Consider the following 19,858-nt stretch of genomic DNA (forward strand, 5'->3'; position numbering starts at 1 on the left):
AAATCCCAGTAAAATCACTGCGATTGACGAACATGAGAGCACTTGGATAATACATCAGCCCCCGAGACATCCTCCCTGAGGGGGTTGCATCGGTCAGTGGGGACCCTTGCAGACACTTCACTCGATGGATCAGGTGGTAATCCCAAGAAAGCCTGCAAAGACTACTTCAGAGCCGCAGGGTCCTGATTGCCTGGAGGGATCATCACAGAGATAAGAAAAATGCAAGCCATGATACCTTTACACAGAATACCATCATCCCCTAACCAGGCAAACCAGAAGATCTGCAAGAACCCTGATGCCATCACCAACCGGGCGGGCGAAGAAGCTGGAGCAGAGTCAAAAGCAGGAAAACAAAATTCCCTGGATGGACTTAGCTGATGAAGCGACGAGGGAAGGAGACCACGAGGGAAGAGGATGGATGTGTGTAAGGAGAAGATGGCAGCAATCTCAAGAGAAAAGGTTCCTTGGAATAGAACAGTCCTTGAGAGAACTATGCGCACCAATGCCATACTACTGTGGAGTATTTCAAAGTTCTAACTTTGAACCGGGGAGTTCTATCCTAAAGTAAGACCACACCCACCATCTTTGAGCCAATCCCATGACGTCTTTTTACGCAAACGTTCACCTGTCCTCAGATTTTAACTAAACAGAAACAGTGTGAGGTGTTCCCAGGTTGTTGTTTGACTGCAGCGGGAGATGTGGATTTTGTGGAAGCCGGGGCAACATGGAATCGGACATGGCGTACAAAGCCACAAGGAAGAGCGTACAAGTAGACATCGGCCAGTAAATACCTCACTATGCATTTTATTCCATGCACACACACACTTTGCCAACACTGAGAAGAACTCTTTTGGGACCGTATATGCATGTGATTAGGCTGATGTATGTGGCATAGTCATACACTTGGATGCCGCTCTTACGATTATATTAATAATCTCCTATGCTTTCAATAAATATGCTGCACACCAACCTACAATTGATAATCTAATGGGCATTAGGCGGTTAAGCCTCAAAACAAATGAAGAAGTACGCTTTATGTAGGCCTGGAGCCCTATGTACTAAATGGGCCTGGTGAAGCGCATCAATTGAAGTCGAAACTGCAGCGTCATTTAGTTCCTGACACGCATGCACAAAAACAAACAAAATCAGGTGGGCCCACGCAGAGCTCTTTCAACATTATAGTGAGTATACAATGAGACTTCATCATAACGATATTTCTTAGCTGGTCAATATTTACAATACTAAATTAACTTTTGGTCACCAAAATATAAAAAGACATTGAAAAACGTGCGAAAATCCCGAGATTGGCAATTAAGTAAAGAGTTGGACGTCTGGAAAAAAAAAAGTATTTTCGAGTACGTGTTTCAATGTGTATATGAGTAGTGACTGCGAGTATACAATAGCAGGCGTGGGTCTATATGCACATATGACAAGAGTCTTTGCGCGTGCATGTATGATCTCAAAAGGTTTCCATGTGCACATTCAGGCTTCGGAGTGGTGGTATTTGTTGCCAGGCTCTTGTGGGCGTTCACGCGGCAGGTTCCGGAGAGCAACTCTGCGTTTCTGTGTGCAGCTGCATGTTGCCATAGGCCGGAATGTGTTGACGCATCCATCATGTGGATTTTTCCAAGCGCGGATACATGTTCCAATGTGCAGATGCATGTGTCCATGGGCAGATGTGTGCTTCCCTCTCCATTTGTCTGTTGGCATGAGTTTGTGTGCGCAGATGTTTGTGTGTGAGATTACACATGCAATTTGGTATTTCTGTGAGTTGGTGTCTGACTGCTCCGGTCTTCTCTTCTGACCCCTCTAGCCTTGCTGGAGTGCTGTAGTGCTGCTCGTTGACTGCTGGCACCTGTGAACAGAAAAGGAGCGGACATGCAACATATCAGAACCACACGTACAAACTTGGTGGGGCTAGATTTAAGTCACAGGTTAGAGAGGGCGCTGATGTTGGGCTGTATAGCGGTTCAGTTCTTGGCAGTCAATGAGTGGCAGGGACGGTCACTGTCAACAACAGGTCCGTCGCTGACTGTATGGGTTGTCTCTACACATGTTTGATTCTTACTGACGTCAGGAATGCGTATGTAAGTGACTGGCTGTCGGTAAGGGCACGGCCTGTCAGGCCTCTTTATGTAAGTGACTGGCTGCGGTTAAGGGCATGGCCTGTTTCTATAAATGACAGACTGTGTGGGTGCATGGGTTGTCCTGCTAAGTGACAGACTGTCGGTGAGTGGAGAGAATCTCTGAATAAGTGACAGACTGTCAGGGAATGCTTGAGCTGTCTCTACACATGGCAGAACACCCACTAGCACAAGGGTGGTCTCTGTAAGTAACAGCTTGGTGCAACACTGCCTTTATAATTGCGGGATTGTCCTTGAGTGCACAGGGTATGGCTTTAAGTGACTGGCAGCCCATGAGTGCAGGCGCTCCTCATTACTCGATTCTTCCATCGTTGTCCCACTCGGTTATGCCAACCCACAGATACCCTTAGGGGCTCCCAAAATTAACGGATTCAAGAAAAGGCACCACTTCCTAAATTCTGCAGTCTTTAACCCACCCACAATATATCCTGGCCTCATAGCAGATTATTCATGCAAGCAGGTGGGCGGATCATCAAGGAATGGGGCGGGGAATGTAGAATTGGCATCATGGAGATTACTGGTAATCTTGTATTACCTCCTTATCTTCTTCTACTTCCATACCCTTACAAGGGACGAGGATCTAACCACGCAACATGCTTCCACTACAATCCCCAAAAAGGAAAACATCTCAGAATTACTGCATGCACATATAAAGTTTCATGATTCACCGAAAAACCCATCCTACTCCCACCCTCCTTTCCCTTCCCATACAGTTTCCACAATACGGTTTGCTCTCTGGCTGCGCTCTCAAGCTAATATGGTTTTAGGCTTGCTTTGAAGCCCCTCGTGTTGCAGGGGGATGCAGTGATCACGTTCTCTTGTATACACATTGCCCCCAATAACCAAGACATCATTGACAGATACCTTTGATGCACCATCAGCCCCCTGTGGGCCCACCTGAGTTTATTGTGGTCCATACATTGGCTTCACATATTCAGTTATTAGTTATTTTAATACACTTTCCATTGCTCGGTTCTATTCAAAATGCTCAGGTATGCAAACAAAGCACATATTAGATCCAAGTGGCCTCTTTCCTAAAACTTCTTGCTTGTGTCAATTAAACCTTTTCTTCTAAATTCCCTACTATAGCCTCGAGCATTATCAAATCTTCCTCTCCCTGGACAACCTCCTTATTTAACCTACTTTGACCTCCTTTATCTCGCTTGACAGTGTGAATGAGTGCTCCCATTTGCCAGAATTCCTGCCAAGCTAACTTCAATAATATATTTTCTCGGACATAGTTACATGGTTCTGGTTATGTGTGTGGCCCTGGTCCTGGTCTCAGCCTTGGAATGGCTTGGATCAGGAGGCAAGTCTAGGGTTCGGTCTAAGTCCAGATCTATTTCCAAATTTCCCCGAATAGAGAAAACCTTTTCATCTTCAAGTCATTCAAATTAAGAGACTTTCATTAAATCATATGGAGTTGTCTGTGCACATACATGTAGTTGCTGCTGAATTTGTCTTTTTGCATTTATGGTTTTTATGCTTTGCCCATAAATCTCAAGCTCTGCTTCGTCCCCTGAAATCTCAGGGATCTCTAATGCGTTACTTGGCTCAAATTCCAAATCCGATTCGAGTTCATTTTCAACTGATCCAATAGTCATCCTGCTTTGTCCTACAGTAAATATTGTACCATCCAACAGACATCCTAGACTTTCATTGCTGATAGTACTGAAGTTCTTAACTCCAAAGGACTAGACTCTCCTACCTCTACCTTAGTGGGACATGAGGACATTGTCAAAGGAGCTACATTACAGATAGCTGTAATGAAAGCTCTTCTCGACTCTGCCCATGAAGTTGACATCCTATTGGTCAATATGTCCTGGTGTTGATCGTGCAAGTCCAAGTGGATCTCTGCATATGCCATAGAGATAACTGTCTTCACCCCTCTTCTCCGAGTACAGAAAGAAGACTTCTTACCGTGCCGGGCTGAACCAAAGTTTACAAAAAGTGAAAACCATTTCCCAGCCAGATAGGGTGGAACACAACCGGACATCATGGAAACCAGTTCCACCAGGCATTTAGTAATCGTGATGTCAACCCAAATGCTCTCTCTAGTAATGCCAGCCAAAAGAGCAGGATAGGAGGAGACCTACACTTTGATACAGGTATAGTAAGGGAGAACTCTTCAAAAGCCTCTGCATAAAATGACCAAAGCGACATCAGGAAGAGAGGTCTCTGTCTGGTCCAAGGAGTCACAGACATGTAAAACATTGCTTATGTCCCCACGTCATAGAAGCCAATCTCCGCGTGTTACCTCTTTCTTTGGGGTGGTCTGATAGCTCTAATATCCAGCAAGATTCACGGACCCATGCGCCTGGTCCCTATTTGCTGATTGAGATGCGGACCGTCATCCCTTTCACTACCCTACCTCCGATCCCCACTTACCTGTACTTATGGCACCACACCCAGGCCACTGCGACTGTGGCTGGTGTACCCTGCTTCAGCTACTCCTATTTCCTTATTACACATGTGATCTTTCGGGAATAATTCTGGACCTCCCAAAGAAGGTCGGTAGTCCTTTTCTTCCTTTCATTCCAAAATGATGGGGTCGGATTTGCAACATTGTCAGCTCCCAATCCAAGATGGCTAATTGTAAACTTCCTGTCCTTCATTTCACTTCCAGGTTATTACTCATCATGTAAGAAGACCTGGGGAATACCTCACTGTATCTCAATGCGGCATCTTTTGCTAACGTTATTGGCCTCACCCCATTGTATTATTTCTTATTCTTTGTGTTTACCTTGTCTAGCCAGTTCTCCAGCCTTGGATTACAGCATCGAGGTGCTGGTGGATGCAGTGCCCAGGCTGCATTTCCCTGAGGCAGTGCCCAGTGACCCAGCTGTTTTCAGAAAGTTGCTGACCAAACCTGTATCAGATACAGTCCTCTCGTTGGAAAGGGAAAACACTAGCCAGTGATCCCTTTATGAAAGAAACAGGTCCTCTGTTATATGCCACTCTCACCATTGTAAAAATCTTAAGTGCTGACTTCAGGCCAAACCGGAGGAGCCTGAACTGAAAATGACTGGGTGTAGAACCAGACGGTGGACACGCCTCCCTTGACACAGTCGCTACTTCAGTATTTTTAGATCTGTCCTCAGCCTCAGACATGGGAATAATTACACTCCTCATCTGGGCCTCTGTTTAGGGAAGGAGTACTGTCCTGAAAGAGGATTGGCACTGGCTGGCAGCAGCGGAAGCTTGCCCTGTGGCACAGCGCTTTCTCTTGGCAGCTCTTTTTCCTCTTTTTTTTTATACAAGATGATGACTGAACGGAAAGTCACGCACTGCCCTGCAGCAAGGACCAGCCTATACATGGAATGGACGACCCATCATCCCACTAATTGCCTGTTACAAAAAGCCCCTCTGGCAGCAGCGGCGGTCTCTATGGCTCCCCTGGGGCAGCTGGGAGCACATTGCTCAATGACGGCCCAGTAAATGGGCTGTACTAGCAACATGATTAAACAATAAAATAAAATCTAGTCCTGTTTAGGGGATAGAAGGCAAGTGATACAGCAGTGGATCCTACTGCTGCCGTCCCACTTGTCAACATGCATGAACCGGTCGGGCATAGTCTCGTGCATAGGAGATTTCATGCATCCGTTTCAAACAGGTACAGGGGAATGCTTCCATTTCCAGCTCTTTGCAAGGCACATCCAGTGTATGAATTCTAGATGTGAAATGTGTAGACCCCCCATGATGTGGGCGCAGTACTAAATTTGTAAAAAAATAAGTGCCAAGGCCCAAATATTTACTTGCGCTCCTGTGACACTGCGGGTGGGCACCACTGCTGCCACCACGCATAGTTGCCCCCCACAGTGTCAACATATTTGGGGTTAGACTACAGCTCGCACCTGCTCATTGTGGTTCATGGATGCAATGACTATCACCACTTCATAATTAAAGTGAGTCTGAGAAAGTGTTGGGGCTAAAAAATAAGTGCCAGGGCTGAGCCCTGGCAAACACCGCCACAAATTAAGCACAGTGTGTGCACTTACACAAAGGGTTCAAAAATGACATCCTTGTGCGCACATTCGGATGGCCTTTGTGAATTTTGCACATCCCATCCCTTCACCCCAAAATGTTTTCAGAATCAGGCGCATATTCCCTGATTCATGGAATTATTTGCGTGTAAAACGGGGATTTGCGTGCCATTCTGCCCATAACCTCCATTCGTCAAACAGGGATTTGCAGACAGAATGGCACACAAATCCCTGTTTTACAGGCAAATAATTCCATGAATCAGACGCATCGTGTCTAGAGACTACTGTTAAGTGGTATAGAGGGCTGTGTGAGTGTGGTTCATTATAGTCCATGCAAGTGACAAGAGTTGCACTGGGATGCTGTGAGTGTCCCAGAGCAGCCTCTGTAAATGACAGCATGTAGCTGCAGTCCGTGAGTGCGGGACAGGCTCCAAATCTGTAACGGGCGAGCCTTGTAAAGAGAACGGTTTCCGTGAGCGCAGGTAGAGCGTACCACAACATACTCATGGTGGGAAGAGTGCATGGACAAACATTTCATGAGTATTAATTAACTGAAGGAAAGGATGGCCCTGTAAATTGCATGCTCTCATTGGGTGCTGTCAGTCAGAAAGCACAGAGGAAGTGTCTGTTAGTGACCGACTGTGAGTTCAGTGTGCTCAAATGAGTGCAGGGTTAGCCTCAGTGGCAGGCCTTCACCGAGTACAGTGAGCATAAAGTCTGAGTGCACAGGTGGGCTCTGTGAGTGACAGGCCAAAGGTGAGCACATGTGAGGTCACAATGAAAGGCTGTCTAGGAGTGCAATCATCAGGGAGTATAGGGCAGTCTCAGTCGCAGACCATCAGTATTTTCAGAGGCAGTCTCGTTGTTAGGGTCTCAGTGAGTGTGTATAGTATCAGCCCTGCAGGTGACAGTCCCTCAGTGACAGCAGGAGGTTCCCATCTGCAAAATGTAAGTTAGGGATAGTCTACTGGGTACTGAGGTAGTCACTCACAAGCCTCAGTGCCCACTGAGATTTAGTGAGCGTGTTGGTGAGTGCAGCGAGTGTCTCAGTGTCAGGCGCTCAGTTGGTGTAGAGGGCCCGAATGAGTGTAGACCATCTCAGTGACAGTCTCTAGGAGAGTGTTCTGCCCTCGTCCTCACCTCCGCTGTTTCCTCTTCCTCTTCACAGCGGTGACGATGATGCTGGGGATGAAGATGAGGAGCAGGACTCCCAGCACAGAGGCCAGGCCTACCGTGACCTGGAAAAACACATCTGCAGCCAAAAAACAAATGGGAGGTTAGAGGTTAGAAGTCACAGAAAAGGTTAAGCAATATTTTTGTCACAGAGCACAACCGTGGCACCTATGAGGCTTCTTGGCCGAGACACAGCTGGGACGAGGGTTGCAGCCGAGCTGAGTGTCACAAGTAAAATCAGAGGTCATAGACAATGCCACAGCTCAAAGCCGAGACCAGATTCGTCTCAAAGCCGAGACGTAATTGCATCCAGATGGATTGCTTCCTTTCTGGGTCCCAGAATGGTGAGGGTATGTGTTGGCGATAATCAATCTTCTCCAATATCTCAGACATGCGGAGTTCCTCAGGGCTCCTGCCTATCGCCTCTGATTTTCATTCTTTATATCCGTCCCCTTCTTGACCTCTTAAACAAATTAGGAGTGCAATACACGAACTACGCAGATGACACTCAGGTGGTCATACAGCTAAGTGGCTCCTATAGCAGCGATACAGTAACCATCAATAAAATATACAAAGCCATACAAGACTGGATGGCCTGTAATTCTCTTGCCCTGAACGACAAAAAAACTGAACTCCTCATCGTGGCATCAAAAAACACCCTGGGCGAAACTCGACTCCAACTATGCTAGTTTCCATATTGCCGACAATACCATTCTCATCCAGAAGAAAGTCAAGACCCTAGGCGTCGTTCTTGACGAAGAACTTTCTATGAAGTGCCAGCATTAAATCTAGCTGCGGTCTTATAAATAAAAGAATAGGCTATATTCGACCATTCATCATTCTAGATTGGATTATTGCAACAGCCTCCTAGCGGGCACCACAGCCTCCAATATCCAATCATTACAAGTGGCTCAGAATAATGCTGTTCGTAATATCTTCAATCAGTCCCGTCGTACACACATTTCCACTTTTAGGAAAAAACTTCATTGGCTTCCCGTTAAACATCGGATAACGCACAAGATATTGACCATGACCCACAAATGCCTCAACCTCTGTAGCCCCACTTATTTGTCAGCCCGCATTAGCATTAAATCTAACGCGAGGAACCTTCGTTCATCCTCTGCCACTATTCTCAAGCATCCGAAATACAGGACAGCCAAATTTGGAGGTACCACTCTTGACGCTCAAGGTCCCCTTCTATGGAACAAACTCCCAGCCCAGATGCGGCAGATCCAGGAGTACACTGCATTCAAACGTGCTGTAAAAACCCACTACTTCAATGTGGAATAACTCTTTGACACCTCTTTCTTCTCTGCCATGTGTGTTTGTTTGTTTGTTCAGTTTTATGTGCGCCCTGAGGCCTACGGGCATGTTGGCGCATTACAAGAATTAAAATAAATAGAATAAATAAAATTCACACAGGAGGTCGGGGTTCACATCCAAAGTAGAAGTTGTGCAGTCCGACTTCCGGGCTTCCGCTCAAAAGTCAGGATTGTATTTATTTTCATTCATTGAGCATTTGTAAGGCGCCTATACAGCAAATGGTGTTTCGCCACAAGACAAAAAGGGGGGAGACGGGGGACAAGGGAGAAAGAAAGACAATAACAATAACGGTACTACTGGGCCTTGTGACCTTCGGATTATGCAAGTGCAGCAACAAGAAGTGCAAGTTTTCAGGGCAGCGGGGTGGGGGGAGTTCTGGCAGAGGTGGGGAAGGAGGGTGAGGGAAGGATTGGAAGAATGCAGGGGGTAGGTGGAGGAGCTGTACAGGCTATGCAAGTGCTAAGGGGAGCCCAGGAGGTCAATGCTGGAAACACCAGGGATGGGAATCACGGCTAAGTGCGAGGGAGTTTAGAGTTCACCGCTGAGGTCAGGAGTTCCAATCATGGCCACAGGGACATCATTTCACCAAAATGCCAGGGGTAGCGGAAGTGACATCACATGACCCTTGACCCCTGATGACATCACAGGACGTGATGTCATTTGACCCCACCCCAAAGTGATATTGCGGGAAGCGATGGAATATGACCTTTCACCCGCTGACAAAACAGGAAGTGGCATCACACAGCATTGAACACTACGAGAACTATGGTTACGATATCACTATAATGTGATGTACATTTCATACAAAGATGGATCGCCATACGTATCGTTAAGATCAGTGTGCATAGGCCCATATTACCAAATGACTGTGAATGCAAGCAAACGTCCATGACCAAATGATAATGATGTGTTATTATATAGCACTTACGCTTAAGAGCTTTATATAAAAAAAATATACACCCAATATCACCCAACCTGTGTTGGTACTCATTTTTCGACCTCAGAAGGATGAAAGGCTGAGTTGAGGCATTTAAGAACAGACTAAATCAGTGACTCACCCCCTGAAGTGGGCCTGACATAAACCTTTAATGAGTCTAGCAATTATTGTATAGAATTCCAGAAAGACACATTATTTGGTATGGCTATTCTTTCTTATTTAGGGTCAGTGATGAAAGTGTTAGACTTGTGGCGCTGCTGTTCTTATTTTTCTTCTTTTTATTAAGGGGCCTGAACAAGAAAGCCAGCCACCCCAGAAGTAAAGAGCCACATGGTGCTGGCCACAGCCCAGGTGCTTGCATTACAATTTTTTTTTTAAAAAATAACTTTTTTTTTTTTAAGTTTTTTTAGAGGTCGCAAGGGAGACCTCAGAGGTCGCAGTTGCGACATCTGGTGACCCCTAAATGACGTCCCTGCATGGCCAGGTTCTTACAATTGATATTGAGGTTCACATCCGAGATCAAACATACAACTAAGGTCTTAGTTCATAGTACGGGTCGGGTTTCATAGTTGAAGTCAGCAGTGGTCAAAGTGGGCGGGAGCGGTTAGGAGCGGTGCTCCTGTACTTTAAAAAAAAGTTTGACTGTTCCTTAGAAACCATTCCGGAATGGTTTCTTTTTAAAATAAAAGTGTGGGAAGAAGTTGAAACTTGCACTTCAGTGCACTGCACTGAACATTCCCTTAAACAGCAGGTGTGTTTAGAGGTTTGGATCAGGGGCGCAACAAAACCTACATTTGGGGGGGGGCTAAGTGGTGATGGGAGGATCTACTTCAGAACATAGGTGGGGCACACTTGGAGGCTCCACCCCACTGTTCTACCTCCGCTCTCCCATCGGCTGGTGTAGGGACCAACTATCAAATAGTACATTTTAAAGCGCAATATGCGGAGAGGCGATGGAATTCTTTCTTGAAAGTAGCGTCTTTAAAATTTTACTGCGTTTGTTCAAGTACATTTTCCTGAACAAACATAGTATAACACCGCCAGTTTTGGGGAAAGGCTTCCCTCAACTCTCTGACTAACAAAATGCAAGTGCGCACCTCCAGGGGTGCACCTAGGCTGAAATGTAGAAGGGCTGACCCTTCAGATGCTGGGAGAGGCGCAAACTTCAGAGATGATGGAGGAGTGGCAAACTTACTTGTGTAGGGGCGTCTAACTTCATTACTCATTGTAATGAGACTATTCTAGTGCAGCTTCAATTATTCAATCAGTTAACTCTCTCCTTTAAGTCTGAAAACACCCATTTTTTATTTGTTATTTTTTTATTTGATTTAGTTGAAAAATCAACTTTATAAATATACAAATTTCATTTGTTTCAATAGAATCACTATAAAATCTAACTATACACACATAAATTTACACAATTTACACAATTTATGATGGTTATACAATACAACGTCTCATTATCATTGCTATACGTCAAACAGATCTATCTATAGTTATTAACATAGATATTTCATTTATAATACTGTTGGAGTTTGAATTATTTTGTAAAGGTCATCTGCCTATTGATATTAAGTCTGATAGATCTTTGAAGTTTCAATAATTCCTATTTTTCCCAAATAGCCAATCATTGCTATATTCAAGGATATCCGTTGCGCGTCACACATTATTACCCATCTTGATTAATTCAAATATAGTCCATAAAATGTCTAACAAAAAATTCACTCCTTCATTTACCGAGCTTCTTTCAATTCGACATAACATGCTTCAGCGTTTCAGGTTCTTTATCGTTTTCACAAAACCTATAAGTATTGTTTACATTCTTATCCACATCCCATCCTGCCTTAACTACTCTAGTTGGAACTAAATTAAATCTAAACCTCATTATCTCTGTCCGGTATTGAATATTCAGATGTTTTTCCATATGTATTTAGGTATCTGAGTAAGTTTTTTTGAAGGGAAGTGTCAATTTTCAAAACATTTATGCCTCTCACAATAATTTCTTGTTTTAGTCCAATCGTACACCCAGAACTTTTGGCTCTCACAGGGTTATCTGTTAGCAGACTTTCACTAATGCCTGCTTCTGCCATTTGCTCTCTATATGTATTGTTTCAGATATTTATCATTCAGAGCCTTCATCATCAAACGACTGAGATATGATGTCAATCACTGCGTATTTATATCAGTCTTCCATTTTACATTTCTCATATAGAAATACTGAACTCCAGTTTACAAAAGAATCAAGAGAAGTAAGGCCTAATTCCTAATGTATTACAGACACTGGGAAGCTTTTTGGTAAATTCAAAATTGACTTCCAATGTAGGCCCTCCAGATACAGCCAATTCGGTTGAACACTGGTTGTCTTGCTGGAGGCTCCGTATGTAATGATCGGAATAACTTTTTTTCAGTAATATGTAATGATAGCTTTGCTTGAAAATCTGCATACTTTTGCTGTATTAATTTGGTTTGTGAACGAAGCATAAACATCTTACTCTTGAGTTCTTCTTTGTACGACATCTCAGCCTGGCTGTCATTAATGTTTACTCCTAGATATCTATACTGTCTAACAGTTTTGATAGTTTCTCCTAGATAGAACACCCACTTCTTGCAGATCCAGAATGCCCTAAGAGTGTGAAAATAGCAGATGGTGTTCGATGAAAGATTCAATATCATAGCATAACAGGACATAGCAGAGTGTGGGGCAACCAACTTCAGTGGCTGGGAGCATAAGGGGAGTAAATGTAATGTTGGTTCTATCACAGTTAGTCCACTATACTAGAATCTCTGGTGAACTGACTAGCTGGTGAGACTATGTCTGCCTGTCAAATCACGTGATACGAGACTGGGGCAGGGCCAGTGCAGCAATAATGCAAAACTATGTGACAGTATTGGAGCCACTAGCAGAGGAGCACCAGGGGACAGTAATTGTTCCCTTCACTATTAAAACTGTCCTATTGTAAAGGTGTAAACGTAATCATTTATAAGCACTCCCATTGTTGCAGTTGAAGTCAGGTTGAGATTACATTATTTGCCCAGGATCACACACTTACGCTAAACAGCAAAGCAGTGATTTTAACCCACTCTGCAATCTGGGCACAGCCACATTCGTCCACACTTTACTTGGAACAAATAAATACTGTCCTATAGAGTTTACTTGCAAATTACACAAATTGCATAGAAAAGCATCATGACAACATGCAAATCTGTATAGAAACATGTTGGGCCAAACAAATATCAGCGTACCTTTATTTTCCACATTCTGAATGGAAAACCATAAGATGCATAAGGCAAGATATCTATGTACCCACTTTATTTTCAGCGCTTTAAAAGAGGTGTTAAAAACGTACTTAGGTTTAGAGATTTGTCATTGCGAGTTATGTATTGTTTTAAGAACATTCAACTATACGACATCAAAGCAAACGTTACTTTTTCGAATATCAAGCTAGTAGACGTTATGGGTATGAACACATTTTCAAAGGGTGCTTTATTTTGTTGCTCACTTTAACTGTCACAGATTTGCAGGGCGCCTGGTGGTCTTTCAATTGGAAATGCACCATCATGCAAAAGAAAGGCTTTCCTGCCGATGACAAAAGAAAGGTGTTGTCGAGTTCATCGGGGACATAGCCTGTGTGTCTCAGGGGGGCTGTGACTCGGGTAACGAGCAGTGCTTGATTATCCGATCCGAGCAGATAGTAGATTTCCTTGGATGAAACAAAAATGCATCCAGAAGCATGCTCCTGATCCTTTGAACTGTTAAAGGTCACGGAATCCTGGCCCCATAGGTAACATTTCAAGGGGGGACTTCAGCCCGGTCAGCTGAATTACGTTCGCGTCTGGGTTGGATTGCGTGTTGGACAGGGCGTGGCAATGGGGTTTGTGGGGAGCGGGTGGAGGCTAGCAGGGAACATAGTTTCACTACTTCTTTTCGTACACTCGACCACTGGGAGTTAGGGTTCACAGTTAAGGTTGGACATCCCAATTAAGGTTGGGGCTCACAGGAGAGGTCAGGGCTTACAGCATGGGTTATAGTTAATGAATGAGATCTTGGGTTCACATGCAACGTTTAGATTTAGAGTTTTATCAGACGTCATAGCCAAAGCCAGTAGTCACGGGCAAGCTCAGGCTTCACAGACAAGACTCGCTTTCAGTGAGTGGGAGTTCTGATCTTAGCTTGGGAACCAAGCACTAGCCGAAGTACCAGCTGAATCAGACTGAAAAGAACACAAAAAGAGGAAGAGGAAGGGTTATAAAGAAACCCGCAAAATGTGTCGTAGCAGGCCCAGCACCCCTTCTGGAAGTGTGAGGACACAATGAAGACACAATAGACAAAGTCCAGGTCATCAAATTAGAAAAAAGTTAAATGCATCAAATCTCTGAAAAGGAATAAAAATGAACAGAGGGTGCAATGAACTTTAATGGTCAATCGTGGCATCCCACAGTCCAGCGCAAGTCGACGTTAAGAAAACCCACACTACAACTTACTCCTAAAACGTATGGTAAATGCATGCCAATAAAGAAACCCCTAACTAGGGCACTAGAAGTAGACGTTTAATGGAAAAGTTAAAGTCCCCCTCTGGGACACCTGGGAGGTTTTCGATGGCCCACACAGAGACCTAGGGAGATGGGGGAGGTGCATCCAGGGAGATGGGCGACAGGCAGTTCCCAGATTAAGTTTCCAAAATGTGGACAGTCTCTCATGCGGCCCAGAGAGAGAGAGCAAGAGGCTAGGTATCCCTGCTTGGCCCGACTCAGAAAGAGCTTAACTGGTCGCATCTATCGACTGTTCCCGGGGGGAGAAGTATGGGTCTGCACACTGATCTCAGCTCGGGAAATGTCATCCACACGATGCCAAGTGCTGCATCATGGTTCTTTGTGCCTACTCTTCAAATCACGGTTTAGTACACAAGCATTGCCCAGGAGGCCTCGCCGTTCTCTGGGATCTTCGTAGCTTGGCCACACCAAGGACCCTGCTTGCCAAGCAAGTCTTCCTCTTCCAGACCATACTAAAAGCGACCAGAACATACAGCAAACAGACTTCCAAGAATTGAAGCCAGGCTTACTTTAGGGGTATGAACTCCACAGAGTGGTGCTTTCTATTCTTTGGTTGTCCTGGAAGACCCTGCAAGTTAGTCTGTGGGCTCTCAGCTGAAGGTCCTGAAGGATAGCATCCCTAGAAGTGTCAATGACCTTGGATCAAAGTCAAGCCTTATGAATGGAATTTGGAGACCACCGTTTGTGGCCCCAATATATATTAAAACTACTCTATCAAGCGATTCCTTCACCCATTGTAACAACAATATGATGTGCAGGATGAGTGGGTGGATTTAGAGGGCAATATATTCCAGTGGTCCAGTCCATGCTTGCTTTTCAATTTTGGCTACAGTGCGCCCAACATTGTGTTATCGTATCACGAGGCTTGTCCAGTAGAAGACATATTTACCTATTTCTGAGGTGTGTTCAGCCATTATGGTTACAGTGGATGACTTCTTCAATGTGGCACATTGCAAATCGTTGAAATCAACTTTGATGTGGTCTAATGTGTGTCTAAATATTCGGTTATCGTTGTCTTCCTATACCAATAATTTCTGGCAGATGCTTGCACTACATAATGGCAATCATTGCGAGTTTGGCGGTAACCATGCCGCTATTGGCGGCATGGCTGCCGCCAAAATCGCGTCGGGGTGCGGGTCCTTGGAATGAGGACTTACCGGGCCATTCCGAGTTCGGAAGGCCCGGTAATTCCTCCCTCCAAGGACCCGGACACGGTCCTTCCCCATTCCCATTTCAGCCCCCATAGGGCTGAATGGGAATGGGAGAGGGAGCAAACAACGGGCCATTACGAGATGGCCCGTTGTTTGCTCCCTCTTCCCCTCGCTGGACCCGGTAAGCACGCCTGGTTTTCCCAGGCGTGCTTACCGTGTCCCTCGAGGGGAACTCGTAATGCGGCGGTAAGGATTGAACGGCGCCGGCACCTTTTACGGCGCCGTTCACTCCGTACCGCCAGGGTCGTAATGAGGCCCCATGTATGTTCAGACAATTGTTTTCAAAGCTTTGAGCAATGAATAGGATCTTGTTGCTATTTCTAAACTCAAATAACTAGCTAGTTAAATAAATAAGAAATTGGACAAAATATGCGTTGCTTGTCCTGTGGATCAGGACCCTTTCGCGGGGGGTATATACGCATTGATGTTCATGAAGAATTCGAAGTCCTTGTATTTGGTTCAGAGGAAGGACTAACCTGTTAGTGAAAGATATTTGGTTCCTTCTCCCAAGCTGATCTGTTATTTTTATCATCAGCTCTATGATAAACCTGAACCTGAGCTCATGGGAGAGGAAGTAGATTGTCATACCTGGGCATTCGGATCAGCTGAGCCCTTGCAAATGGACCATTAGGTGTTTGGGGAAACCAAGACCAATAGGTCATCATGGATCATTATGTTGAAAATGGCACTTGGAAGCATTGGGACCAGTTTGGTACTCCGTGGTGGTGGGGGTCAGTGTGGTGCTCAGGTACAGCAGGTCCAGAAATGTGCTTAAGGAAATTGCGACCTGCGTAGTGGCATGGGGTCCTGCCATTATACTTTGAATAGTGGATGCTGGTGGCTTTTGTAGTACCATGTGATGAAGCCTGTTCGGATGTGGGGTTTATTTCCAGAAGCAGGAAGCAGATAGGAAGCCTGTAAATAGGTCCGTCAACGTTTGGCTGGCTGTCATGCAAGCTCTCTTTTTTTCATTGCAGTATTTTGTTCATGAAAGTGGTAGAACATGAAATGGAAGGGTTTTGGAACTCTTCTGTCCCTGCATTAACATCCACATTAGATTCCAGGTCTCATGCCTGAATCTTTTTTGGCTGGTCTCCACTATGGTCGTTTGATTTTATCCTCGCAGGGCCTCATTTCCCTGTTTGATATCCTGTTTTTTTCTGTTGGTAGTCAGGGCCCATATGGGGGCTTTGGGAAAGGGTCATCACTCACTTCAGACTAAGAATGAAGTGGTGAATCGGGAGCATTTAGACCCAGCGAGTTTCAAGTGATGTTTTTCAGAAATGGACAGCCCAGAATAAAGGGCCAAACTTGAGGTCAATCTGTAAAAAATCTGAAAGGGTGATTGTGAAGAATTTACAGGTGCAATGGAAAATTCCCATTCTTTTTTCAATTTCAGGAGCTCAAGTACATGGATTCCCCGTGAAAGGGAATTCTACTAAACTGCTTCACTTTCAACAAGTATTTTGAGCCTTAAAAAGTGGTGTTAAATCTTTTTCACACCACAGGCTTAACTACTGATTAAAACACTAGTATCTGCATATGACATACAATATATATAAATTGTGCTGTTAATCACTTACTTTGCATGCCAGCAGCTGTATGAGCACATGAAAGTAAACACAACAAATGAAATGTGCACATGAAGCCTTAATGCAGCCTTCATGTAGTTTTCCTTTAAAATGCCTTCAGGATCGGAGACACATAGGCCCTCATTACGAGTTTTCCGGTATCCCGCTGGTAGCATCGGTGGGTTACCAGCAAACTCTCCTTACCGGTACTGGCAGCCGATATCCCGGTGTTAACGGGATACTACAGGTGCCGGCAACTGCAGTAAATTCCCATTTCATGGAGTCCAATGGGACTGCATGGAATGGGCTTGCCCCCATTACCGACACCTGTAGTAACGGCACTGGTGATGGGGGCATTTCTTTGCCAGTAGGGGCCTGAACGCCCGGCAGGTCTGGCCTGGCGGCAGTTCACGGCCCATACTGGCAAGCTTGGAGTGTGCCGGTTTGGGAAAAATGCCGGATCCGGTATTATCGGCCGTTTTACCAGCATTTTTCCCGGGACCAGCACACTCGTAATAAGGGCCATAATAGGACCCTGAATACCGGTAGCACCAAAGTACAATGGCAGGAAAGGATACAAAAAACTTTAAATGATTGCCAAGTCCCAGTCCCAAACCATACTTCAGCAGAATGGAGTTTTAAGAGAGCAGCCCGGTCCTATTTTTAACTCACAAGTGGCATCCCATTTACGTTTCACATACCGGCTAGAAGTGTGCTAGCAGACTTATAATTTGGTTTACATTTCCAACATCTCGGGGCATCTTAGCATCAAATGATTTGTATGTAGTTTTCACAGAAACACAGTTATGACCAAAATCACACGACCCTTTTTGAAAGTAAAAACAGAAATCTCTTTCATATTAAAGAATACATTAACAAAATCGGGCTACTGCTGCTGCTAGGGTATGATCTGTGGCCTAGCGGTGATCCTGACACTGGCTTCCTTGGATTAGGGCTTGGGACCATCTACTCCAAAGGAGCTTGCAAGACAAAGTGGTAATTGGCGGGAGGTGGAGAATTATGAGAAGTACTCTTTCATCTGTAGTGATCAAGGTTTGGGGAAACGGCCAACCATCTTGGAAATATATTTATTGCACGACTTCCAATTCACTTCTTAAACACTTATTGGAGAAATATAAGTAGAATATGACTTGGAATCTTATTAGAACTTTAGCAAGTCCAAGGGGCCTGCCTGTGTTGGAGATAAGCCATCCAGAAGAGTGTACATCGTTTTCCTCAACAACCTACTGGGGGTAACCTGCTGGACGACTAGAAGGTTGCCTGCTATTGAGAAGACTGACACCAAGGGAGCCGCTGCTTGTCTTTTTGCCAGTCCCTGTGCAAGTAGAATTGCTCAACTATCCTGGCTTCTGGGGTGCGGACGAGGGTCCTAACTCAGCAAGACGACCTGTACTGGATCTCACAGTGGTTTCAAAGTCCAGGAGCAATACCTCCTGGAACATACTGTGCTCTGCGTAATAGCCTTTCATCAGAGAATACTTTTAACCTCTCTTGAGAATGCAAACCTACCTGCAGATCTCTGATTTCACTGCCTGACTCGTCACACAACTGAATGCCTTCAGTGGCTGAGCTGCTTTCCTGGTCATGAAAACTGGACCAAATCTTCTGCGTAGCAGAGACACACCAAGAATCCCTCCTGACACTGTTGAGCATCCTTCAGAGACTAAGGTAGTGACCATGTAGACAGGATGCTCATTCCAAGGTAGTCTAGGTGACATGACCCCATGGCCTTTACCTTGGGCCCGACTGGGCTGGCTAGCTCATGTTTTCCTACGTTATCCTGTGACGAATCAACTTCCGGGTCACCAGTAGTCCAGGGTTGAATATCGGTTTCTAAACCATATATCAGCCCCACACCTCTAGTACACCAGAAGAGATATGATCAGATTGGAATACAAACTAATTATAAGACCTCCTTGTCCAATTTTGGTAACGTGGATGTAACGTCAGGCTTATTTTCACAAGGTCATGGATCATTGGTTAGTTGCAACACAGCAAAAATACAATTATTACCCAATGATAAAAGTGACTGTCCAGTCAAGGTTGTATAAAAATATCTACTTTATTTTTACTACAACAGACAGTTCTAGCACACTACAATTACAACACACACTGTGTAGAGGAACAGAGAGAACAGACAGTTTCAAAAAGGAAAGGGATGCAATCTGGATATTGACAGGAGGGTAGTTGGTAAGGCAATCAGTCTTACTGGTCAAGATTATTTGGTTTCACCACCAAAGGGGCAAAGTGTCGTAACTGTAACTAGGGGACTTCGGAGAAGGACCAGTGGGACAAAACTACGATGTACCTGGTGCTGAAGAAGTTCTTGGTGCTCGACTGCGTCAAGGCGGTTCCAGGGCGCTTTGCAGCCCGTGAGACATAGTTAGTGGTGGGAGACAACTGCGGGTACCAGGTGGCAGGCAGTTCGGCAAGCGAGGCTGTCCGGGCTGGTGGCTCAGGGCCAAGAATTGTTGTCTCTGTGCTTGTTGGCGGATTTGGAATGCTGGTCAAGGCGTCTCGGACAGCTCTGATGACTGCGGCGTGACAACAGTCAGAGGTGCAGCTGGATGCAGTTTGAGGACTCGACTGTCTTAGTATTGTCCTTAAAAATATGGACGCTGGATGATGCTTGTGTGTCATTAGTCCTAGCTTCTTCACAGGGCTTGTGTCCTTTTAAGGTGGATGGCCCAAAGCTCAGGACGGTGTTAGCAGGCAACGCCCTTGTCCTTTGTCCATAAACTCTCCAGCACTTCCCACCTAGGAAACTTGCTGTCAGAGCCTAGCAAGGCACGCTGTGTACTGGCTGAGTACCGTTTCTGGAGCTGCAGGACGGGTCCTTTGAGTCCGGTATGTTTATGTTTATTTGTTTATAGTGTGCCAGAGACCGCAGGCATTAGGGCGCAACGTGTATAACAGACAAGGATGACTCATAATCTAAACAAAC

General features: G+C 45.1%; 1 protein-coding gene across 1 annotated transcript in view; it reads right to left on the bottom strand.

Annotated features, from left to right (window-relative positions):
• Positions 1–788: 788 nt before the first annotated feature.
• ENPP7 (ectonucleotide pyrophosphatase/phosphodiesterase 7) overlaps positions 789–19,858 on the bottom strand; it is a 104,229-nt gene continuing 85,159 nt past the window's right edge. Inside the window, exons 5-6 of the mRNA XM_069655205.1 lie at positions 7,268–7,379; positions 789–1,855 (exon numbers count right to left, since the gene is read on the bottom strand). Of these exons, the coding sequence (XP_069511306.1) occupies positions 1,810–1,855; positions 7,268–7,379 (158 nt within the window). The 3' untranslated portion in view covers positions 789–1,809. The remainder of the gene's footprint in view (positions 1,856–7,267; positions 7,380–19,858) is intronic.

This window comes from Ambystoma mexicanum, chromosome 3q (genome assembly GCF_040938575.1).
Source record: "Ambystoma mexicanum isolate Mex_15411 chromosome 3q, UKY_AmexF1_1, whole genome shotgun sequence".
Classification (NCBI taxonomy): domain Eukaryota; kingdom Metazoa; phylum Chordata; class Amphibia; order Caudata; family Ambystomatidae; genus Ambystoma; species Ambystoma mexicanum.